Raw genomic sequence first — 26,500 nt, 5'->3', positions numbered from 1 at the left:
GTCTGGAAAAAGGCTATTATTAAACCCTTACTCAAGAAACCTAATTTCGATCCGTTAGAACCAAAAAATTATAGACCTATAGCGTGTCTCCCTTTCCCATCAAAAATCATCGAAAAAATAATGAACACTCAATTAGCCCAATTCCTCGACAATATTAACCTGCTCGATGATACTCAATTTGGGTTTAGGAAGGAGCATGGGACAGAGACAGCCCTTATCAAGGCTTCGGACGACACTAGGATGATTCTGGATAAGGGTGGAGCGGCTGTCCTTATTCTATTGGATCTGTCTGCAGCTTTTGACACAGTCAATCACGCCATCTTGATCGACCGTGTCTCTGCCAATGGCATCAATCAAAAGGCCAGAGCCTTACTGACCTCATTTCTTGCAAACCTTACACAGTCTGTTAAGCTGGGTGAATTCCAATCTCTGGACTTCTCCCTCCCATGTGGAGTGCCTCAGGGATCCTCCCTGAGTCCGACCTTATTCAAAATCTATGTGTCAGACTTGGCTAAGATCAACGAAGCCCATGGGATGGGGTTGACCTCTTATGCCAATGACACCCAGCTTGTACTGGCAGTCAATAATGACAGAGTAGAAGTGGCAGCAAATTTTGAAGAAGGGAAGCAAGACATCAGTCTCTGGATGTACCGCAACTGCCTGAAGTTGAACTCCGATAAAACGGAGGTAATGACTTTCGGCAGTTTAGTCCCCAGCAGGTCCCCAACTTGGTGGCCAACTTGTTGCGTGTTTATCTAGGTTCCTGATCGATACTGCGACCTTATGCCCCTATTCGGCTATAAATCCATGTATTCCCTATATTGGCATAACCGTTCAAGTGCGATATTCAGAAAGTCATCTCTGGCCTCACACGAACAGAGCCACATTCCAGAATAGTTCTCTGCCACTTCCTTTGCAACCAATTAGTGCAATGACAGAGCAGAAGTCACTATCTGATATTCCTAGATTAACACTCCGAGTTCTTCAACAAGATAAAAACTCAGCAAACCTGGAAATCCCCACTTGCTGTGTTTTGATTAGTAATGGAAGTCTAATGAGCAACTGATAGCTATCACTTCCTAGTGACATCTTTAATTGACATCTTATGTCCAGCAAACTTGCGTCAAACCAGGCACCTGTCAGGTATAAATATTACCAACGTTGCCTTAAGCAAGAGCCTGTTGCTGCAGCCTGCTACCCTGTTGCTAGCTGTTGTATGCTGTATGCACCCTGCTGCTGCAGCCTGCTGCCCCGCTGCTGTTGGTGAAGCTACTGATACCATTATCGCTGCTAAAGCGCGAACGATGGTGTGGTGAGCTTAGGAGCTGAACAGCCGTCCCTCTGCGAAGAGCCCAGCAGATGCCAAGCTGCCCGCGGACGCTGTCCCCCCTCCTCCTCCTCGACGCGCTGAACAGAGAAATCCAGCTCCAGCGCTTCTAGTCTGCCCTCGCGGGTGACTGGGATACCGAGTTCCTCCTGAAGGAGATACCAGACCTCCATCATTCTATTCAGAGGTATGGTGTTGACTAAACCCTTAGATGAGAATTCTTGAAGCAAACCTTGGCAAAACCAACTTAACTTAAAGCTACTTACTTACTCCCCTTCCACGTGTTAGGCTTAGGTCAGGCACACTGGGGTAGGCTTAGTTAGGAGCACCAGTTGAGTATTTTAGCCTAATGTATATATGACTGTATATATGTTTTATTACTTTTAAACCATTGTATGGCTAAGAAACCATATCAATGCTTTTACAGTGTTATTTCGCAATACTTATCTTACTGTACATACTTTTTATAATAACAAGTCTCGCAATTGTGGCAATACATTTCTCTTGTACGAGAAGAAAGACTGTTCAATAAATGTTAACCTTTTATTGACAAACGCCCGTCTCTCTATTCTCTACATATCGTGAAAGTAAACTGCACTAATCTGACTGAGTGAAATACATGTCTATTGTTTCACACGACCCTAGAGATTGACTCTTGATCTGAGGAGCAAAGTTGTCATGTTGCACGGTTGTTGGAAGACTGAATCCCTTCTTGTCTGTGCCAGGGAAGCTGATCACTTCCTATGCAGAGAAGAAAGTTTCCAGTGACCTCTGAGCTAGTTGGTAACACACCCAATTAAGTTTAGCATAGTCAGTAGAGGCCTGGAAGATCCGCACTTCTACGTCGATACTACTGTTTATGTTATTCCAATGCGCAGGGCCTAGTGGGAAACTAGGAACTACACTACATGGCGCCCAAACGTTTGGTAAGGCGATAAACTAACGCAAGACGTTAGAGTAACTCAGTTGTGCATATTTCACACAGACCCCTTTCTCCCGTAAATACTCCAATAGACGTCTGGAGTGGGTGAAAGGTTAAAATCCGCCCGAACTCAGTAGGAAGAGATTCCTATGTAAAGCTCTGGTTTATTCAACGTTGAAGGATACAGTGTTCCAAAATATTGTGCACCTAATCTTTGTCTCCTTGGAGACCAACTCTGCAAACCTTGCATTTGTACAATGCCAGGAGAAAACGGAACCACTGGGGGTGCAGTAAATGCAACTCAGCAGGATTCCGACGACACAGACCCGGAGGCTATTATCATCCCGGTCCATTTAAGAAAATCTATAACTTTAAAACTTATAGAAAACGGACTGACACCTCAAGGTGGTACAGTAATTTTCGTGATAGAGGCTCACGAGTATTGGCAGACAGAGGTATTCTATTCATGGATAAACTTTCCAGCGGCAAACGCTACAACAAAAGAGTTTCACTATTACAAAATAGAGGAACCTCCGGAAGAGTACGCTCCTTTCAAGGAGATTGAAATTCCACTTAAATTCCAAGCGCACCTGCTCTGGTTTAATGGCGCCCTAAAACACAATGATCACATAACCAGGCTCGGTCCACTAGGTAGACCAGGAGCAACGTGGCCGGTTCTAGCCGGCTACACACCACATCCTGACATTGCAAGAATGTCAAAAGAAGAACTCTTAGTCAACATAAGAGAATTAACAAAAGCATATAGAGTTAGTAAAATTATTTATTAAAAATAATTTAAATACTCCTAAAAAGAGCTGGGATGGAAATAAAAAATCCACTCTCTTCTTACCTACAGGAAGTTAGTAAAAAAAATGTGGCTCTTTAACCAGTAATTAATCACTCCAACTGCTCTGAATTACTGTCTTGAACGCCGAGACACCTTCGGGTATTTGTGCGCTATACAAATTGCATAAATAAAATAAATAAATTAATTAACCAATGATCGTTCAAAAGATTGAAACATGACTGCAGATCTGAAACATGAATGCAGATCTGTGGGATTGCAAAACGCTCAAGTTTGGAACAATCTAGTATGTTTAGAATACTGGTGATACATCCTGTTTACTGGTGTAGGTGGATTATTAATTACTATTTTAGAAATTCCACTTTTTGGAAGTGGGCATGTCTCTGTGCTTATGACTCTTTGTTTTTTGCAGTCTTGTTTAGGGCTGGGTGACGGCTACTCTTGTGCATACTTTCCAGATAGCCACAACACAGGAAGGGCTGGGTGTGACAGCGCTACATCTGCAGTCATCTGCTTACTGATGGTGTTGCTGGGCTGGGAGAGCGGGGCCTTCACATGTTACATTTGTATAGTTTTTATCCTGCCCTCACCCAAAAGGGTGATTTACCCTTTATCAGCGTTTGGAGCTGGGACTGGGGTTGAAAGGGAGTGTTGTGCACTTCTCAGGTTTCCTTTGAAGTTGCCACTTGAACAAAGACATTTTTGAAGATAAGTACAGCGCCTCTGACACCATGATTTTAGACACTGCATGGGACTTGTACCCAGATGCTGCTGGCTCTACATGATGCAGATTGCCAGAGAACTATTGTGCTGCCAGGAGGAACCTCCGTTAGGACTAATTGCTTTGTTGTCCTGACCTGCTTGCCTGCTTGGTAGCTGGAGAAACTGCTGCTCTGTTCAAGGAAACTCATGTGCTGGGCTGTTGCCTAACTGCCAGATCCTTGTGCTCCCAGTGCTCTCCAGGTGCAGGTTTGCATATCCCCTCCCTGTTCTGTTGAGATCTGAGAGAGTCCCTTTTGGAAAAACCTGGAATCAGCAGTGGGACTAGTGAGTCTGTCCAATACCAGTTTTACAGCTAGTGTATAGTGAGTTCTGCTCGCTTGGCACTGAAAGAGCAGGTTAAGTGCTTTCTGACTATCTTTAAGGAATTAGCAGCTTTGCCCATCGCAACTCATGCCATGTGCACTGAGCTAATGCACTGAGCTAATGCTTGCCGCACCAATTAATTTGGATTTCCTACTTCAGACCACAAGAAGGAACATGGCCGAGGGGGGATAGGAGCGACAACAGCCATGCCAAGCGTTCACAGGCAGCTGCATCCCAGCTTTTTTCTGATGTTGCTGGACCCCGTGAGATCTTCCTGCAGTGGATGGCTCATTTTGTTCCTTTTGCTAAACAGCGGTCTGAAAGGCCCCAGAGGGTCCCAGACATGCTACAATGTCAGCTCGTTATTTTGGGAAGCTGAGTTGGTCAGTTGCTGCTCCGCTCGTTTGCGAGCAGCTGCCTTTCATTGTTTTACATATCTAAGGGGCAATTGTTCAGAGTCTCGGCATTGTGACAGAGGCTCATTTACTATGGGGAAGTAAGCTTTGCTTTATTTAGGAGATACCCTAATTCATGTATTAGGAGCACAGGAGTTCCTGTGGCCTACTGTATAAATTTGCATTCATCCCAAGGGCGTTTGTAGTACCACAAATACCACATAACATTTCATAGAAGTGCAGGTGCACTGTATCTCTGTGTTCCCTGCAAATGCAGGTGATTACCCAATATGTTTATGGTGTTGTTTAGTAGTCGATGTGATTAGTATGATACTTGGGGATTTATGTGTTTTGTCTCTAAGCTAACTATTGCATTTCATACCCTGATGTTATGATGTATGTCATTTTCATTCTTGAATTGTCAGGAAAATGAGTACTGACTCAGGTTTTGCATAGTAAATGTGAATGTAAATGTAAATTGATACTTGTATAGCACACTACTCACCCGCAAGGGTCTCAAGGCGCTTGTACGAATACCGCTGTGGAACCCATCCTGACTTTCCCTGTGAGGCTTCCACTCCTGGGCACCCCCAAGGTGGAGGGCAGGCCTCCTTAGCGTTTTGGGGGCTGTTGTGGAGATTAAGCAAGCTATTGCCCTGAGTTGCAGAGTGGGACTCCATGATTGGAATAGGCACGGAGAAGAGAATTATCAGGTCCGTGGAATTTTTGAGCCCAAGCCCCGCCGAGGCGGGGAATTGAACCCTGGTCCCAGGCTAGACCTCTGCATCAGGGTCTGCCACTCTAACCATTGAGCCACACTTCTCCACATTCATGCCTCTTTAGTATATGTTATATGTACAATAAATATCTTATGTAATTCTGTGTGGAGTTTTTTTTGTGGGGTTTCTTTGTGTTACTGGTGTGAGTATGTTGTGCAATTGCTTTACACATTGCCTCTGATGATAAGCCTGCCGGCTCCGCACCAAGCTTCCAGAGAGTGAGTATAGGTTATATTTGGTGTATAACTTACTTGCCCTGACTAGCGTGGTGGTTACTGCCCAGGTTAGGTGCATAATCTAGCCAACTAGAAATGCCATTTCTAAAACCACTGTAGAGATGCAATTTTATGACTTTCAGAAACGTATGCATGCATTTCAAAACATAGACCTCTGGGTCCTACATACAAATTGAGGACAAAGGGTACAATGTAAAGGAAATGTGGGACTGAGAGACTGCTTTGGTCATCCTTTCATTTTAGAAAAAACGTGGAAGGCTGATATTGAAGCACATCATGTAATTAAAGAAAATAATTTTCATAAAAGGACATTAATTAGACACTATTCGGGGTGCAAAGGGGTAGGTTTTTGAATAGGACGATATTCAGGTCTGGATAAAACGGAATTGTAGTTATGCTATCAAACAGTTTATTAAAAAGATAAGTTGGGTTGGGAAATGGACAAATGTAATAATATCAACCAAAGATTCCAGCATTCGGGCATGTGTGGAGGTATAGAACATAAGCAATACGATTTTGATTGCATAGGAATGGTAGAGTATGTTCCATGTAATATTCATATTCCCTTCAAGTTTCACAGCTGCCAATTGAAATGAAACATCACAATTAGCCAGGCAATGATATTACACTCCATATTTTGCTCTTACCATCAAGAACAAAAGGATGCATTAAGACCCAGAGTATGCCTTGCAAAGGATTATGGAGCAATTGAAATGGCAACTGGTATGGGTAGAGGACATGATCCTTTGTAAGTTAACCTATTAGGGCTACTCAATATTACACCGCAGCTACTGGACAAGAATTAATGTGCTGCTCATCTGACTTGTTTGACAAATCATAAAGGGCAAGGAAAAAATTCAAGTACTCGTAGAAACAGGAGGCAAAGAACCAATGCAAAACAAAAAAAAAAAAACAATTAAAACACATCATAAAAACTTATGAAAGGGTTAAAATGGTAGCAACACAGGATTCTTTAATCAACCCCCCGGATCCTCCCCAAGCATGGCTGTCACACTTTGCTAAACATGCATGGCATCAGGGTAGCAGGGTACACGAAAAGCACAGAATATAATAATATCCATGTTCTCTATAGAGAATGAGTTGAAAGCTTTTTTTGAGCAGTAAAGGAAACTGTTCAACTCTGTCCCAGGGAAGACCCAAAAGAATAATGCCAATTCATGTTCTGTTACATCTAATAGACTTTCTGTTACATTAGATCAATACTATGATATGATTAAAGATATGGGGCCAGATGTATCAAGATTCCGTTTTGCGAATCCTAAATAGCCATTTTTTGCGAATTGCTATTTAGAATTCACAAAATGGAATGTATGTACAAAATCTCTATTTTTTAGCGATTCCTTATTATTCTTTATTTGCGAATTCGCATTTTATGAATTCGCAAATAAATAATAATTTCCAATGCATTCCTATGGGCCAGGAGGCCCATAGGAATGATAGTGCAATAATTCTCAAATTGCGAATTCGCAATTTACTAATCGCAATTTGAGAATTATTTCAATGGTGCAGGGGTGTCTCAAAGACACCCTGCTGCACCCCTGAAATCTACATGTGTGTGCATGTGGCACACATACATGCCCTATGGGCATGTATGTGTGTCACATGCCACCCTCACAAATGCCAAATAGGGCATTTTTAAAAGAAATCGCAAATTACCACCAACTACAAGTTGGTGGTAATTTGCGATTTCTTAACACAAATTCGTAATTTAAAAATGTTTTCATACATATCATTTAAGGAATCGCAAAATTTGCGAGTCATTAAATGCTATGGCAAAATAAGGAATCGCAAATTATTGCGATTCCTTAAATTGCGATTTTTTCATACATATGAAAAAATGCAAAAAGGCCGTTTGCGGGTCGCAAAGGTCGAAATTCTGCGAATTTCGGCCTTTGCGAGACGCAAAAGCCTTGATACATCTGGCCCATAGAAACTGCGGGCCACGTGAAGGAGTGGGTTGCTGATTAGGAAAAGCAAATAGGGAAAAATGGCTTCCCTTTGCTCTTCCTAATTTGCAAGATGAAAGCTAGGATGAAAAGCTTTTCAATGACATTGAGGTGTGGTGGTGCTTTACGGTCTTCTAGAAGAATATACCTCCAACACCTGGGGCTCCATCAACAGTTAAGGGCCCATGAATGAATTAATATTGAGACCTGTAGTGACAGATAGTAGATGTGATGCAGCTATGCGCCCACCTGTGGGCATGAGGACCACCCTACTTTTTTGATAACACAGAAGCCAAGAAGGATTCGCACAGGAAATTCAGTGCTCATGACCTCACCCATAATGTGACAGTTGACATCACAAATGGCATCAATGTGCGCAGAAGTGAAACTACATGTGAAGTTACCTTTAACATTATCAAATAGATGACTGAGGATAAACTTTGATTTCTGTGTTTGTCCATGTACTGTTATGTAATTATGTTGTGCTCTCTCTGAGTGTTTACATGTTGGTATAAATTGTGTGACATCATAAGAAATGCGTTTGATGTGTTGTTTAGAGCATACATTGTGGCAGATTAGAGGGCTGAGACTCCTATGGGTTTTAGGCCTTGAACCACCAAAGAATTTATACAACACTTAAGAGCCATTGTTTGATCAGATGAGTCGAGTAGCTCTATCACCTGAATATAATGGGGAGTCACTTTCTGAAAGTAGCCAGGTCCCTTGCACCAGCATGATTTGGGCCTCATATCCAGTCTTTAATTACTCTATTCAGCCAAAGCCTTTACAGAGCTTTCAGGTGTAGCTCGATTTGATCCTGCATTTATATAAAGAAGAATATTCTCCCAACCAGAGAATGCACTCTTGACATCTAGAAATGGGTTTTTAAATGCCACTGTCAACTACATTGTAGTACTTGAGGCTAGGAGCTGAAGGAGGGAAAGTAGAAAGTGTTTTACTTAGACTACTGTACTGTTTTTTTCGGATGCAGGAAAATGGGTTACGACCCATTTAACCCCCTGGAATTTTTGCTTTTGGACTACACGTTTTTGGACTTTTTCTGTGAATGAGTCTAACTAACTGGGTTCCACTCACTATAACCTTAGTTTAAATCGATTGGGAGTGCTAGCTGCCAGTGTCTGCCTTTTAAAACAAGATCTGAAGCTGAGCAACTGGGGTAAGGGAGTCTGGGTTAACTGTATGTGAACACATGCACAGACGTGTGCACATGCTCAGGCTTTTGAGTGGAAATACCGTCTAACTCAGCCTGGCATTAGCGAACAGGTAACCTGTTGCCATAGGGACCTCTCTGGTAAAGGTGCTAAAGTATAGCAAAAGCAAGCTCCCAAAAGGCATATACAAATTTAGAGTCATGGAGGTCTGAATAAACCTCTCCTGGCCACCATAGAGGCCAGCCTCCAGGAACAAAATGTGACCTTCCCCGTCACAATTGACCCTAACTTGGTATATCATAACCCGAGAAAACAAAAGACATAGGGCCATATGTATGAACACATTTTCCCATAGACACAGAAAGGGTAAAACCCTTTGATACATCTGGTGGCCCCAAGTGTGGATCCTCAGGGGGATGCAGTGGTTAGAATGTGCATTGTACCTCGCTCCAGGAGCTTGGTGAACTCCCAAGGGAGGGCTATGGACTGGATAGGAAGAAAGCTGAGCGGACATGCATGTCCCCAACTCCTTTTTCTTATTTCTCCTGTCTCCTGGGGATGCTATTTCCTTAGGGACTCAGGATAGGAAAAACAAGAGAAGATACTGGGCTGACACACTCTGGTTCAGTAATGTCCCCTGTGGGCCCTCATTATCCTGGAGACCAAGGACCAAGTGACCCCGGTAGCTGCCGTCAGTCCCTGGGCACCCCAAGTGCTAGGTGTTCACAGGTGAGATGTCAGGTGCTGTCATGTATTACAAAGTATCCTGCCTGTATGGACAGCAGGTGAGAGCCTTGTGTGTCAGACTGGGCAATGGGTGCCCCATAGGAGTGGCAGGGGCACGTACCAAAAATGAATAACCTCCCCCCAAAAATAAGAATGAAAGTTTTAAGTGCACAAGGCTGCATTTTTTAACTGAGGTCTGGTGTCAAAATCACTCCCCTGAAGGCACCATTTGTATAGATGGTATAAGGGCAGTAGCACAGCAGTGCTATTTGTTGTTTCATCGAGTCCACCCAGGAGCAGTGGTGTGCCCTCCAAGATTGCTAGATTTGCTTTTTGGGAAGCAGAAAACAGCCCCCTAAGCCTTTCAGGGAGCATTATTGATGACACAAGGAGAGATGGTTTTGGTTTAGAGTGCTCCTTGAAATGGGGGTTTCAGCCCGAAGGCACTAGAGTTCAGAGAGTCCTGTTGGTGGGTGCTAATATTGCTTTACAGCAATGTGTAACATTTAAAAGAAAATACTCATCACATAGTTTATACAAACTTTAAATGATTTGTTGACGAGGACAAAATTAACAGTGATTCATTAGATATCGTATTGAAGATTACTTAAATACTTCTTAGATAATCACATGGCTTACAGTAAGCAATTGCATGCCCTGGAATATGTCACTCTAAGATGGTGCCATTCATAATGGTTTAAATGGTGGTACAGTAGTTTATTAGGACATATTTCTGTTTTTAATAATGTGGTGAAGCCCTGCCAAAGCCATAAAGTCTGCCATTTGATAACTGCATCCCATTGTATAGTATGTTTTCGTAGTATATATGTGGAAGTATTGCAGTTAAAGAGTTTAGGGCTCACTGGGGGGGTCTACGGAGGACGGTCGGAAAATCACGGTTGGATCGCGGCATTTAACATTGCCAGCAGCACCATCGCGATGTCCAAAAATGCATGTCCTGCATATCCCTGCACTGCGTGGCAGGCACTACACAGTGCCTGCCACCTGGTACAGGGACATGCCCAGTGCACCCACACCCCCCCAAACACATTGGGGGCCCGAAATGGGTCCCCGGAGGCATTCTCTGCATGCCTTTCCATGGTGGTACCACCGCCGGGGGAAGACTGGCTACCGCCTGCATCATAATCATCATAATCATGCCGGCGGAGCCTGGCCCTGCACCAGCCCCATTTTTGCCTTCCAGCAGCGTCTACCAGGTAAGCATGCGGACTGCTACCGGCAGAAAAGTGGCAGGCGGAAAATCCCACTGCTGCGGTCGTCACCGCCATGCTAATGGGACCAGTGGTTTTCTGGGTTGCGATCGCGGGTGGATGACGGCCATCCTAATAGACTTCTAGGGGAGAGAACTGTTAGGAGGGTGTCACCGTAGCTATTTCCACTTGCCATTCTGTATTCATTTGTAAAGTAATTCATAATATTGGGTGGTGTGTCTTTGTGTAATAAAGTATTTTAACTTTTTAGAAGTAACACCACAGAGTGGACACTGATTTATCGATTTGTTGTTTGTTGTGCATCTGCTGACTAGCGAAATAGCTCACACCACCTACACTCAGTAGGCCTTGGTCTGCTCGGCTTCACTACGGTGAGAAAGTCATATGCTAAAACAGGTTCCTTGGTTCACTGTAGATTTTAGGTTGTCAAACTAAGTACCCACATCGTTCCCTATTAATGATAGTATTTCTTACATGAGGTTACGTTAAAGAGTAGGTTAGAATGACCCCCTGGGTTTTGGGCTATTGGAGTGAAGTAGTCGACAGTGCACACATTCTAAAACGGCCTGAAAAGTTATTCCCCATTCTATGGGGATAAACTTTTGATTGCATGGTACTGGAAGGGTGTTACTGACCGTAATATTAATTTAGTGAGTAGAGTTTGCACACTACCAGTATATTTCAGCTCACAACGAGGGCCTGTATCTCAAGTTGAAGTTAAATTGTATTTTCCTACATGAGACAAATGTATCTGGCTGAGATGCTACTGTTGCTGCAGTGGACGAATACTTTCCACATAACTGGGGTTTATCAGGGGTCGAAGTCCATGGCAAGGCCTGGGCCCTCCTGAAGTCTTTTTTGACAAATAGAACTCAAACAGTGGATCTGGGCAGGGACAGCTCTAAGCCTTTTTCACACCCTTATGTCGTTCCATTGGCACCATTAATATGATCATTTGGCTTCCGGCTATCCTCATATGCCGGTGATACACAAATTGTGTTATCTATTAAAAAAGGCACTGAGGCAGAGACTGGTGTAAATTGCCGAAACTGCATGCAGGCAATTGTCGCATGGATCACGTCAAACTGCCTTAAGCTCAATGCGGCGAATACCAAGGTTATCATCTTTGGGAATTCTGCCCATTTGTAGACACCTGATTGGTGGCCAGACACAATGGGCAATTTTCCAATTCCGGTAGACAGGGCAAGGAATCTTGGGGTGATTGTTGACTCGAAACTGGAATATTGCGATCAAGTCAGTGGGGTTGTTTCCTCCTGTTTCTTTGTTCTGCGCATTCTGCATTAGATCAAATTTCTCCTTCCAGAAGACAGCATGAAAATAGCAGTCACGGCACTCATTCTCTCGCGCCTGGATTATTGCAACGCTCTTTTTGTTAACATCCAGAAAGGGCAGTTGGCAAGACTCCAGATGGTGCAGAATGCGGAAGCCAGACTGCTTGCTGGAATTCCCAAATTCGCCTCAGTTAGGGCAGAACTTAGAGCCCTTCACTGGCTCTCAGTTGACTCCCGGATTCAGTTTAAGGCTTTGTGCCTGGTATTTAAAGCCCTAAATGGCATTGACCCTGGTTTTTTGAAGCATTCTTTTCAATGGTATGTTCCGGGAAGGGCTCTTCGGTCTATGCAAGCAAACAAGTCTCTCTCCCCTGCGTGGCAAAACAGAGCTGGGGTGGAAGGAGTTTTGGCAACTGTGCTGCTAAGGCATGGAATAATCTTCCTTTCTCCTTAAGGAGCTCGACAGAACTGCTCTTGTTTCGTAAGGGATTGAAAACTTGGCTTTTTAGATAAACCGCTCCTGCCCACTGTGTTGTCCATAGCTTAGCTTCAGATGGTAGTGTACAGCGCCAGGACACCTCTGGGTAGTAGAGCGCTCTAAACATTTTATTAACATTAACATTAATGCAAACGGAAAGGGTGTCTTGTCTCTTTGTCGTTGCAATCCAATGAGTTATTATTAATATTCTGGAATAGCTCAAGCTTACATCTAATAGTGTCACTCTGAAACATGGCCTAGAACTGAAGCAGCTTTAATGGGACTAGAAAGCTCTATTTATAATGGAACATGGCATTTGTAGAAGTTACATTCAGTCTTAGTGCTCCTTGGTATCGAATAACCTTATTTTGTGTTACCCTCCTCAGTGGTACTCATTTTATCAACTTCAGAAGGATAAACAGCTGAGTGAAACTGCCAGGACTCGAACCTGTGACCTCGAAATCAAACTAAGATTCAAGGGACAGAGTCTGTCCCTCCAGGCCCAAACATGGGGGCACATGTTACTGCTCTGTTTAGGGGGCAGCAGTCCACAAATATAATCCTCACACAAGTAGATTTAGATTTTGAGGACGATCTTGAACTGCAAGAAAGCGGATCTACACGTTTTTGTATTTAATAGGTGAATTTGTTGTATATATAAAGTTCCATCTTCATGACAAGAATATCATTAATGGCTTATAAAGAGCATTTGCCTGCTGAATATTAAAACAAACAAAAGGAATGCAAAAAATAAAACACCAGAGTAGAATCGTACTTCCTCTGTGAGCTGTGGCTTCCTGGCCGCCTTCCTATCAGGATTCCATTAGGTAGACGGTTTCCCCAGATATATTAATAACACAGACACTGGTTGTGATTTGTTATAGAAGAAAGAACAATAAATATACAGGGAATGGTAATATTTTCTAACCTATTAATTACAGCACTAAACCGCTGACTTGAGGGAAAGGATTTCAGTCATCAGTTTGGTTATTTATGTTTGCATTACTACAGGTTTTAGGACATTGGACTGACCAAACAGAACTGTTTGCTCCACTGGCCAAATGCTGAGTTATATATGATTGTGCGATAAATTGCAAAGAATGTGTTGTACAATTAGAAAGATGAATCCACGGTACACAGTGCAATGAATATCCATGAAGCATTCAGTTTAGGCGATTGGTTCACTGGGTATCTTTTAATTACGCGAAACTAGAGGCTTTAGCCAAAATCAATAGATATTGGCCTATAGATATCAGACCTGATTTGCTGTTTATCGATTGCCTTTTGTATTTATGGTATATTGTGCTTCAGGTCATAAGCAGGACATTACGTCAGAAGCATATCTCTAAATCTACCTTTTCTTATGTTCATTTTTGCAGCATCTCCTTCAATCAAACTCTTGGTGGACGATCCTATTGTAGTGAACCCTGGAGAGACCATCACTTTAGTGTGTGTAACAACAGGAGGAGAACCAAACCCCACACTCAGCTGGGTCAAATCAGCCGGACCTATGCCTGAGAAGACGGTATTAAACGGAGGAACGTTGACCATCCCTGCAATAATGGCTGAAGATGCCGGGACCTATAGTTGCATAGCCAATAACAACGTTGGTAACCCAGCAAAGAAGTCTACAAACATTATTGTACGAGGTAAGTTTAAAAAAAAAGCAGAAAAGCATAACAGGCAGAATATTCTTCAAGTGAAAATCAAATAAAAACATCTATTAAATTTGAAGTTCCATTCCAAATTCATTTCGTACCACAAGAGCCATTTGCAATATATATGAGATCTGTAATTAAATGATTGCACTGTTTTGATCATTCTATGCCTATGTAAAACTATTAACCTGTAAATGAATCCTGTATACATTGAGGTCGTCTGAAGTTCTGCATTTCATTCCAGGAATTGATTGGAAGTCACCTCTTTACCATATAATTTCCTTTCCTCCTCTCTCATACCTGTAGCAACATCTACTGGCACGCTATAGGCGAGAGGCATATACCACAGTTTTGATGTGAGCATTGGGTTCAGCTCAGATTTAAATTATTGAAACTTTTGACTTGACCTAACAGGATAGTGACTTTATTATTTGTGGTGACCACCAATCCACCGCAACAAATAAACCACTTTTTAGGTCTCGGCTAGAAGCGAGCGAAGCTCGCTCTCGCCAGAGACCTTATTGTTAGCGGCTCAGCTTCCCAGGAGGACAGCACTGGCCGCGCGCGCCGATTTGTTAAGGCCACACGCACGAGAACGCGCTCGCGGCCAGGTGCTGTCCTCCTCGAAAGCTGCCTCTCTTCCCCGTGCAGGGCGGGCCGCCGCGCTGCCTGCGGCGACCCGGAAGCATTGCCGGCCAAACCGGAAGTAGGTGCTGTCCTGCAGAGCATTGCTTTTCAACTCTCTGCTCCTCATTGCCGGAGACGGCTTTTCATTAAATACTCTTGTAGAACTACTTTCCACACTCCTAAACGCTTTCGTGAGTCGGCCCAATATAATTGCTTCTGCTTTGCTGCGTAATTGTTGTAAATCATTTATGTCAAAGAAGGTCTACTTGTAAAAGATTCGATACGAATCTAGAGGCCATTGTTTTATGCAGATTGAAGTATTTCCGGGTGAGAAGAGTGAGCCCGCTAGTCTACTAACCATTAATTCCAAACATTGAGCTGACTTTCTCCTGGTTCTGTAATTTTTCTTCTGCCTTTTTTTTACATCCATGTTTCCAAGAACTCCTTTACTACTTTAGACATCTGTTTACAAAAAAATAGGATGGGGCAAATTTGTGTAATACAGATGACCTGCTTGACGATTCATGGGCGACAGTTCGCCAAAATGCTAAATGTAGCGGAAATGACATCACACGCCCTTTTACCATCAATGATGTGACAGGACTAACCATTTGTTCCAGCTTTAGATCCTTAGTAGCATTCCATTTGGAGCCCAAACAACAGGAAGTAAACAGGGCTCTACAGCCTTCTCAGATCGGGCTTCAGTTGCGGCTGTTTGCCAAACCTATTATAGTTTTTCTAAAAGAGGGCTTCGGAGGAATATTTCTCTCTCACCACATTATTTACTGTTAGGTGTATTATTCCTCCAGCAGTGCTTCCATTGCAGTGCAAGAGGTATAGGCAGAAAATATGTTTCATCTCAAAATTAAAATGAATCCACACACCTTTGTCAAATTTAATTAATCAGTGAGTAGTGAGTGCAGAGTAGTGAGTGCAGAGCGCAGAGTAGTGAGTGCAGAGTAGTGAGTGCAGAGTAGTGAGTGCAGAGTAGTGAGTGCAGAGTAGTGAGTGCAGAGTGGTGAGTGCAGAGTGGTGAGTGCAGAGTGCAGAGTAGTGAGTGCAGAGTAGTGAGTGCAGAGTAGTGAGTGCAGAGTAGTGAGTGCAGAGTGGAGAGTAGTGAGTGCAGAGTAGTGAGCGCAGAGTAGTGAGCGCAGAGTGGTGAGCGCAGAGTGGTGAGCGCAGAGTGGTGAGCGCAGAGTGGTGAGCGCAGAGTGGTGAGTGCAGAGTGGTGAGTGCAGAGTGGTGAGTGCAGAGTGGTGAGTGCAGAGTAGTGAGTGCAGAGTAGTGAGTGCAGAGTGCAGAGTAGTGAGTGCAGAGTAGTGAGTGCTGAGTAGTGAGTGCAGAGTAGTGAGTGCAGAGTAGTGAGTGCAGAGTAGTGAGTAGTGAGTGCAGAGTAGTGAGTAGTGAGTGCAGAGTAGTGAGTGCAGAGTGCAGAGTAGTGAGTGCAGAGTAGTGAGTGCAGAGTAGTGAGTGCAGAGTAGTGAGTGCAGAGTAGTGAGTAGTGAGTGCAGAGTAGTGAGTGCAGAGTAGTGAGTGCAGAGTGGTGAGTGCAGAGTTGTGAGTGCAGAGTGCAGAGTAGTGAGTGCAGAGTAGTGAGTAGTGAGTGCAGAGTAGTGAGTAGTGAGTGCGGAGTAGTGAGTAGTGAGTGCAGAGTAGTGAGTAGTGAGTGCAGAGTGCAGAGTAGTGAGTGCAAAGTAGTGAGTGCAGAGTAGTGAGTGCAGAGTAGTGAGTGCAGAGTAGTGAGTAGTGAGTGCAGAGTAGTGAGTGCAGAGTAGTGAGTGCAGAGTGGTGAGTGCAGAGTGGTGAGTGCAGAGTAGTGAGTGCAGAGTAGTGAGTGCATAGTGCAGAGTAGTAAGTGCAGAGTAGTGAGTAGTGAGTGCAGAGTAGTGAGTAGTGAGTGCAGAGTAGTGAGTAGTGAGTGCAGAGTAGTGAGTGCAGAGTAGTGAGTGCAGAGTAGTGAGTGCAGAGTGCAGAGTAGTGAGTGCAGAGTGCAGAGTAGTGAGTGCAGAGTAGTGAGTGCAGAGTAGTGAGTGCAGAGTAGTGAGTGCAGAGTAGTGAGTAGTGAGTGCAGAGTGCAGAGTAGTGAGTGCAGAGTAGTGAGTGCAGAGTGAATGTGCAGAGCAGTGAGTGCAGGTGCAGAGTGGTGTGTGCTGTTGAGTGCAGAGTGCTGTGTATTGGCAATGTAAATGACAATGCCATTTATTTATGATTTAAAGAAAAAAAAAGAAATGTCATGAGCAATGCCAATAGCTCTACCTTTAATGATGCCGAGACCATTGCATTGTAAATGCTTGTTTACATTGGTATCTGGGTTGGTATCGAGAACGTTTTTAGTAGTGCCACAGTATTAATACGTTGATATTAAAAATACCTAAATGTAATCAACAGCAAAAACACAGCTTTTAATTTTTAACTAGCAATAGGTTTTATATTGGTTCATTTTTCTAAATTATTGTTAATCAAATTTTTAAAGTTAACATTTGTGTAGATTTATATCACCCAGCTTATCACTTGTGAGGGTAACCAGGCGCTGTCCATGGGCACAAAGAGATTAAGTTGTTTGCCCAGAATCACAGGATGTTGCACCAAAGGCAGAGACTCGAACCTGGGGGCATATTAGCTAGATGTGCGTTATATAACGCACATTGCACATTTCCATATCGCCGGCTATCGCCGGATTTTTTCGCCGTGTAGTCGCGTAATTATCAATGCGCAACACGTAGGCGAGATTAAATCCGGCGATAGTCGGCGATATGGAACATTAGCACATGGAAACTAACGTTGTTTTCACGCGCTAATGTGTGCCTAGGTACTATGGGGGGGTGGATTGAGCGTTATGATCCACACCCCCATGTTATCAATGCCTTAACACCTGGTCAGAGCAGGCGTTGGAAGACATGCGATAAACGAGTTTATCGCAGGTCTTCTTCTCCCAACGCCTGCCTTGGTAAGAGGGTGTTCCCACCTCCAACCCCATTTTACATGTGGTTGGACGTGGGAACGCCCACCTTGCATGTCATTAGCGATGTTTCTCGCTGACATGCAAAGTGGGCTTGAGGCAGGCGTTAGCATGCCCTTGTTAATAGGGCGCTGGAAGTATCGCCGCTTTCTCGGCACAATTCGCCAAAAAAGCGGCGATACTTCAGCTTGCTAATGTGCCCCACGGATCCTCAGCTTACAAGTTGACAGCTCTGGCCGCTGTGCTACATCCTCTCCCTTTTTTATATTCTAAGTTCATTTATGGAGCATGGAGATGGATTCGGCTGCCCTGGCTAGTCTCTCTGCAGTTGAGAATAAGGCACAGGGCAAGGCAAGTAACCTGCATATGAGCCAGCTTAAGACTAATGTTAAATGAAGATGGTGGCCGCGATGATGAGGCATCCATGGGGAGCCATACACCATCACTTGATGTAAAAGGTGGTGCCTAGCTTTGTGGTTAGGGATGATATTAGCATATCATTTGCCTCTAATAATAGGGCATTGAGAGTGTGCAGGGTAGAGAAGCAGCACCTGGGAGCTTATTGAGGGAGTTGGTACCAACTCTGGGGATTGATACAGTCCTGACTCTAGACGCTGACTCTGTAACCTGAAGGCAGAACTGGCTCTAACTTGGGAACAGGAGCCTTTCCTAGAAGGCAGGATGAACCACATCACCTTCTTGTCATGAAGCCTGATGGGCCTGTTCACCTGCAAGGAATACTCTCTGGGTAGACTAGGGTTAGCTCTATCCAGGTGAGGTGTGCTGATGACAAGGGTTCCCAGTGCACTAGGTTAATGGCTAGGCGGAGCTTCACAGAGTGGCAGTACTGTTGAAGGCAGAACTTGGGGGCATATTATCAAGGACCGGTGTCAAAATTATCGCCGTTTTATCGGCAGAAAACTGCCGATAAAACGGCGATAATGGGCTTGATAATACGCCCTTGTTAATTCCCATAGAAGCCCATGTTAACATCAGAACATGGGCTTTATGGGAATTAACAAGGGCGTATTATCAAGCCCATTATCGCCGTTTTATCGGCAGTTTCCTGCCAATAAAACAGCGATAATTTTAACACCGGTCCTTGATAATATGCCCCCAGGTGTTCAGCGCAAAACGGTTGAGACTGTCCAACTCCGCAAAGGGAGGGGGCTTGGCAATAGAATGTGAGGCTGGAAGTGACCCCACCAATGCAGCAACTTTTTCACATCCTTTCCATTTCAAACAATAAGACTACTATTGCTCCTTGCCTTTTTATCTGTAGAGGGTTTGTGTACGAAAAAATCTCGTTTAATGTGGTTATTCTCCATTGTTTGCTGATTTTTATTGCTGTTTTGTAGACTCTTAAAAAATTGAAACCTTAGACCGAACCTAACTTGATATTGATTATTACTTGGTGCATCCCAATCCACTGCAACTAATAAATCACGTTCTCACAGTACATAAAAGGCATACGGGTCCTTCTAAACACTATTAGTTTAATAACAATTTTTATGAGCAATTATAGTTAGTAGCTAACTGACCTGTAAATCTGCATGCGGATCACAGTAGCTATGTAAGGTCATGCACTACCATCTGTGCCTCATAAAAATAAATATATAAAAATAAGCTGCGCCCAAATGATTATGGTTGCACTATATTATTTTTAATATCTGGAAGAGTTTACATTCAAAAAGGGACATTATTTGAACAATCATAATCTAAAGACGCAAAACTGGTAAGCATGCAATACCATAAACACCAAAAAGCTATGCCTTGTTCGTGTACGACCCTTGATAATACTAATAAATGTGTCTCAGAAGCAGATGCCTGGATTTCATGAGGCTGACTTGGATACAGGTTTGGTAAACTATGATTCCACTCAGAAGCCAATCACAGATTCATCTCGCAGTCCAGCCACGCGCTCGCCATATGTATGAGGACTCCATTTTAGGCGCAGTCTATTTGTGCGACCAGATAATGTTGGAAGCATCTTGCAGAGATTGGAAAGTGAAATTGTTCCAACACTGCAACGCCTTTTCTTAAGAGGCCTTGATATAATGCAATATTGCTCGTTCTCTTCTTTTTCCCTGAACAAGAGCTCACTCGAGGCAAATAAATGACTTGCTCAATTGTATTTTTAGTGCTGAAGCGGCTTGATGCTGTTTCAATCCTGTGAGCTGTTTGCTGCCAAAGGAGCCCCCTAAGCATTTTCTGCATGGTTGAGCCACACTTTGTATGCTTCCTGGGCATTTTATTGGCCGCAGTGTTTCTGTGCTTTAGCTTTATGGTAAATCATGGTCGAAAGAGCCAGCTGTGAGCCAATTACGCGTCAGACATTCAGGAGCCCTTTAGTTTCTGGCCCACATTTAAAAGAATTAATGACCACACATCACTATGGCCAAGTGTCCACGTTGCAAGAAAATGATGTGCAATATTTGCGTGGAACAAATGTACAGCTAAGTGCATCACAGATTGTTTAAGAATGAAAGCCCAGATTTCGAAACATGTTAAGGAACTCAGCGCAGCCCACAAAGTTGCTGCGTTGCGTGTCAGGGTGTGAGCAGGGAAGCGCCATATCTACAGATGCTCTCTCCCCAACGCTGACTCAGAGTTATCAGGAGCGGCTCTAGGCTCATGGTGGCCCTGGGCAGGGAGCGTAGGTAGGGGGCCCCGGAAGAGGGGGTCCGGGCGGGGCGGAGCGCGAAGGCCAGTGAAAAGTGGGGGGTCAGGGTGCCGCCATGAAAATATGTATCGATCCTCAGAGGATTATTATATTAAGGATATATATTGGCGTGGTGGCCCCTGGGGTTTGGTGGCCCTGTGCAGGTGCACAGCTTGCCCATGTCTAAAGCCACCCCTGGAGTTATGCACTGCGAACCATGCACATACCTCTGCACCATAGTTCGAGGTGTGAGCCCGAGGTCTAGCATAGGTTTTGTTCTGTAAGGTTGACCTTCCAGCACAAAATACTGTGCCAAGACAAACGTGAAAACGTTTCCCACTATTTTTGTGTCTGAAAAGCTAGAGAAAATAAAAGCATTTTTCCTTTTAATACCTGCTTAAAGTGCCATTATTTTTTTGGTAGAAAATCCTGTCTACTATTTTAAGTAGATCTGGTTTTGTGTCAAAAGCCATTGACGGTCGCATAGGAAAGCCCATGGACAGCCCATTGAACACCCCCTTGTTGCAGAGTAATGCATACCAAACTCTACTTTGCTTTACTTTGAGGTAACTTTCTAGCACAAAGCAAGCTCCGAGCTAGAAAGGAAGGTACATTCTAAGTTTGCATCACGTTTGCGATGTAAACACAGTGTAAAATGTTTGTCAATTTGCCCTGCAGTACCTTTCTAACTATTTTAGAAAGGATTTGCAGTGCAAAGGGATCCAAAACATTACATTGATTTACTTACCATTATGAAAACCTGCAATGCAGTGCAATAGTGCGCTGCGCTGTGCGAGTGCCTGTGCAACGCACAGCACAATAACCTTCTGCCATAAAAAAATGGAAAGATGGACAGCTGCCTAAAACATCAGAGACATATACATATGCTTCCAAAATGAAAAATGACTTGCCTTGAGTTACTTCCATCCACAGATTTTTGATGTTTGGTAAATTATAAAAATTATACAAAACGGAATGGACAGAGAGAAATACACAGGAAGTCGTTTGTGTCTTGGTCCAAAAAGTGCATGCTAGTAGTCATAGAGTACATAGCATTTGTGCTGGGCTTATTTGTGCTGCTAGTGTATCGTTTGCACCTAGATGGATATTAAAGGCGAGTAATGTGTTCAAATGCTAGAGCCAGGTATTTTGCCTTCGCTGTTGTCATTTACGCACTAGAAAGCCCAGCCAATTATCATCAGTGAAAACTTGGTAGTAAGTGCCGAAACTAATACAGGAGTGAACTTTTCAGTAAACTCTTAACAGTTGTTACTGCAAATTCCTGAGTCAAGTCAAGTCAAAATATATGATTTTTACGACCTTAGTCTTTAAACAAATGCAAGAGAGTATTACAGAATAAAATATTCACATAAAAAGCAGTAAAACCTTGTAAAAATTGATCCAATAAAATTTCTTACACACCCTTATAAATTCCTGAGTCTAAACAGTTGCTTACTGAACTAAATGTGTCCAATTATAATGCAATATGTGAGCATATTTATGTTGCTAATTGGAGGGGCGGTGCCTTCCATTATTCTTTCAAAAAGGTACTTAGTTGGTATTGGTCATTTTCTGATACTTAGTTAAATAGAATATGTTATGTAAAATACAAAATTGCAATATAAGTACTACAATTCCATTTTCTATCTGTACTTTTGGCACAGAGTGAAAAATAATTTCTCTTGGTCATTCCTGGTCAAGTATTACTCTATAAAAAAGAGTTCAGCGCATTGAAAAGTAATCGTACGTTGTGGGACGAGAGTTAACCACATATGCCTTGAGATATATACACCCTTTTGCGTCAGTGATCTTAATCTCTACTCCTGATACCAAAACTTTAAGCAGAGCTTGTGGAGTGCCTTGTGAACGAGGGGGTTCCCTGTGGCGAGTGGTGAACGTCTGCAGAGGTAGGGCCAGGGGGGTTCCTGTTTATTCTTAAAAGTTCCCTACACCACTAACAAATCCTCAACAGAGTAGGTACTCTTGGTTACCCGTAGGGCCCTCTCCCATACAGCAATAATTTTGACCCTCCCTGCTGGTCAATTTTGGTCAGTCACCAACTGCAGTCTCAGATGGAGGCAGCACTTGTGTTGTTTCTTCCCACAAATGATAACATTGTTAACAATTTTTCCTGTGGTCTTTTTCACCTTTCCTTACCTCTACACAGATCTATAGTTGATTAGAACGCTAATCTCCCAATCTTTCAGTGGTATCGAAACTCTGGTCAGAGATCACAAAAAAACATTATTTCATCCTCAGAATTTTTCATGAGTTAGAAACATTGTCTTTTCCTGCTTCAATTGTGAAGGAGATCTAAATGGATAATGTGTTGCAACTTCAAAGGGTAGCTACATTTTGCATTCATAGCAATGCTTTGACTGTTCTTTGCTATGCCTCTGAGCAGCATGGATGATTTTTAGGGGTCGCCTGTGGTCACAGTTGAAACCTCTGACTTGCTCCTTGCAATGCCTGGCAATACCTTTGCATCTCGTTACTACAGTTTGCAGCGAACATTAAAAACCGTTGGATTTTTCAAAGCAGCTGCTGCACACTTGCTAGGGACAAGAAATAGTTGAAACTGTAACTGGTTTAACTAGTACCATCACCAAGTGCATTTAAGATTTTTACACTACCAGGACATGAAAGTGCATGTCCAATTGTTTTAATACACTACACCCTGCCCTATGGACTCTCCTGTACTTACCCAAGGGGTCACTTATATGTATTAAAAAGGAAGGTTTAGGACTGGTGTAGGAAGCAGGCTCCCATTATAGTGCTCTTAAATGAGGTACATTGTGCAGGGAGTCCAGGTAAACCCCAATGGAATTACAGATGCACACATTACACCCCAAAAGCTCTCTTTTGTGGTAATGTGGGTGAGCAGTTAAGCATTTAAGAAGGTAGTGCTAAACATTTATTACACACACCAAAGCAGAAAGTGAGACACTCACTCAATAAAGACATCTGATACCCATTTATACAAATAACACATACTTGTATTTACATTTAAAATACCAAGATCCTCAGAATAGAATAAGTACATCCACAGGTATGAATTTTTACAGTTTTCAGAAATGGGCACAGTGCAATTTCTGGATTGGTAATGTTATCCTATAGAGGAAACACATGTATTGCATTTGGACACTTAGCAGTGACTTTCGGGACTGTTCTTCAGGATTAAGGTGTGTATGGGGCAAGGTCCAAGGCCACACCAACAGGGCACCTCAGGAGGCTCTGAGGTGCACTGGCGTAGAGATGTATCACTGCATTAGGTGTCTAATTCACTTCACTTGGGAGAATGTTCCAGTTACAAAGAGGCTGCAGGCAGGGACTGGGGTGTGAGAAGTTGGCCCGATATGCAACGTTCGCTATTCTAGCGACCGCTATGTATCGTTCCAACGACCCTTATGGTGTTTGGTTGTAAGTCAACCTATAGACCAGCTATCCTAGTAGCGTGGATACGAGCAGTCTAAGGCTAAAGACTCGAGAGGGCGCGTTAAGCCAGCTGTTTACCACACATGTACCCCTTGAACACCCAGTGAAAGGACACCACACAAGTGTTATGAAAATAAACAGTATATTTATTAAGAATCACAACAGCCCTGTACTCTTTATGAGGACAGGGTACTAAGCACAAACCAAATCTCTTTAGCAAATACTTCAAGTGCACAATTAAAACAAGTGTCCGAGGACACGGAAAGATTAAGGTCTCGGGCGGACCCGATAAGGCAAGTCGGAAGCGAGGGACTCAGGACCCTAGAGTAAGGAGGCTATGCAGGCACCGAAATGCCGAGTTACCTAGCCACGAGGGCTGCGGCTGCACAAGTCTTACAGGCGTCGGGGTCTTCGCTGACGAGCCAGGAGCCGGAAGAAAAGGAGTTGCTGGCCGGCGACCAGTGCTGAATAGTTCGTAGAGATCCAAGCCTGGATCGGAGATTGATGAAACCTGAAAGCAGAGGGGACCAAGTTCGTACTACTAGCCAGTAGTCAGAGGGTACCAGGAAGGCACCGGTTGGCCGTCACCTCGACCAGGTGAGTGGGCGACGCTGGGCTCTGCAGTCTCACGGACCAGGAGGCGTTGTCGGCGACCACGGTGGAGGTGCGAGCTGTCCCACGAAGGATGATGCTGTCGGCGTCGCTGGGCCCAGGATGGGGCAACAAGCCTTGGCAGATCTCAGGGCCACGTGGTGGGCCTAAGATGGCGTCTTGAGTGGACCAGGAGGGTCCGGGGTGCTTCTCGCAAAGATGGAAGCAAGGGCCAGTCTGGAGCAACCAGACCAGCAGTGATGATTCTCGGATGTCGTCACAGAAGGGCATAAGCCAGCGGCTAGTGACCAGACAACGTGCTGAGCAGTGAGCAGAAGGGCCCCACGCAGATCGTGGAGATACTGGGAGACTGCACTTCGGTGCTGGAGCGGCTCAGGGTCGGGGCTTCTCGGACCCCAGAGCACTCACCAGAGAGTTACCTCGATGGTCGTGCTGGTTTTAAGAGCGTGCAGGTTCTGATGATGGCCGGTCCCTCGAGGTCTCGTCGCACCCACAGATCACAGCTGAGCTGATGACGTGGGTAGAGGTCAGAGGTGCCAGGGAAGCCGGTTCTCGTCGAGCTGGGCCGTCGGATTCCTTGAGGAAGGACTTACAGCAAACCGCAGAGTTCTTAGTTGGTGCCCGCTGATGCAGGGTGACTACTCCTTAGTCACAAGGGAGAAATCTTGAGAAGAGTCTTGAATGTCCTTTCGTAGAAAGTAGTTCTTGAATCAAAGATGATCTAATTTGGAAGGGTCCCCGCTCCGGTCTTTATTCTAAAGAAAGGGGTGGGTACATGACTAGGTCCTGCCCTAAGGGTGGGACCAGGAAGGGGGGTAGTTACACCCCTCTCCCCTGCCGGACTTTCCCCAGGCCAGGGCTGTCGCCCCTGGAACTGGTTCTAACCGGCAGATGCGTAGTGAGCACCGGGGTGCCACTCCGCAGTCACCTTCTCGCCAAAGCCCTACCTACCCAGAATACACAAACCCTGTCTGGGACGGTGCGAACACCGCACTCGACAGGAAACCCTTTGTCCAAGTGCTCCTCGCTGGAAGGACTCCCAGCAGCAGGAGGTCAGACTCGTGTCTGTGGTGGCAGCATCCATTTTGTGGAGCTGAGGCTTCAGTTAACTTTAACCGGGGTTCACAGTTACGTACATGTCGTGTCCCTCTAGAAGGGTGGGATGCTAACCTCATCGCCAGAATTGGTGAGAGGGCAGCACCCCGATTCGTATGACACCTTACTCGACATGCCTTGATAACGCGACACCGGAGTTACCGATGGTACGCGTTATCATGGAACAGCTATTGGGTCTTGATTCCGCAAGCTGCAACCGGGCTCGGCTCGGGCCTGAACCTAGCTCACACGAGCCAACGCACTCTGCCTTCAGGATCGTTAAGGCCTGCCATAGGAGTGACTGATAGGAACTCGGGTGTCCATTGTATGGTTAGATATAGAGCTACTATACCTAAAGCGAAGGGTGGTTACACGTCTTCGCCCCAGCTGTCGTGCAGCCAGTTGTGTCAAATTTAGGAGGCCAGCCAGGGGTGGCATAATACATGCTTCAGCCCCTGGCGGCCCTGGGTACACCTATGCCCTGCGTTACGGGGTCTGATAAGGTGGCCCAGTACCAATTGGTAAATGCACCTAGGGTACATATCGTAATTTAGAAAGAGAACAGCCAGGCTGTGGGTCTGATTAGCAGGCCCACAGCCAGAGAAAGTCGTAAACCAGTGAAACAAAAGCAAAAAAATCTGGGTGATCATAGGATTGCAGACCCTACTCTCCTACATGACCCCCCCCAAACGTCGGAACAATAAGCTAACCTTGACCAGGTGAGTCTTCTTGTTCTAAGTGGAAATATCTGGAGAGCCCATCGGCATTGCCATGATCAGTACCAGGTCTATATTCCACTGTAAAGTCCATCCCCTGTAGGGAAATGGATCACCTAAGCAGTTTGGGGTTTTCACCCTTCATCTGATTTAGCCACAAGAGGGGCTTATGGTCGGTCTGAATCTTGAAGTGAGTGCCAAACAAGTATGGCCTCAGCTTCTTCAGGGCCCAAACCACAGCAAAGGCCTCCCTCTCAATAGCTGACCAATTCTTCTCTCTAGGGGTCAGCCTTCTGCTTATAAAAGCAATGGGCTGGTC

The 26,500-nt window shown here is 44.4% G+C and overlaps 1 protein-coding gene across 4 annotated transcripts in view; it reads left to right on the top strand.

Annotated features, from left to right (window-relative positions):
• MDGA2 (MAM domain containing glycosylphosphatidylinositol anchor 2) overlaps window positions 1-26,500 on the top strand; it is a 1,595,858-nt gene that overhangs the window by 894,382 nt on the left and 674,976 nt on the right. For all 4 annotated transcript variants that reach the window (XM_086937278.1, XM_086937277.1, XM_086937275.1 and 1 more), the window contains exon 6: window positions 13,797-14,066. In XM_086937278.1, coding sequence (XP_086793404.1) covers window positions 13,797-14,066 — 270 coding nt within the window. The remainder of the gene's footprint in view (window positions 1-13,796; window positions 14,067-26,500) is intronic.

This window comes from Lissotriton vulgaris, chromosome 9 (genome assembly GCF_964263255.1).
Source record: "Lissotriton vulgaris chromosome 9, aLisVul1.2, whole genome shotgun sequence".
Taxonomy (NCBI): domain Eukaryota; kingdom Metazoa; phylum Chordata; class Amphibia; order Caudata; family Salamandridae; genus Lissotriton; species Lissotriton vulgaris.
Note: the sequence above shows the minus strand (reverse complement) of the source record. Positions and strands in the feature narration are given on the sequence as shown.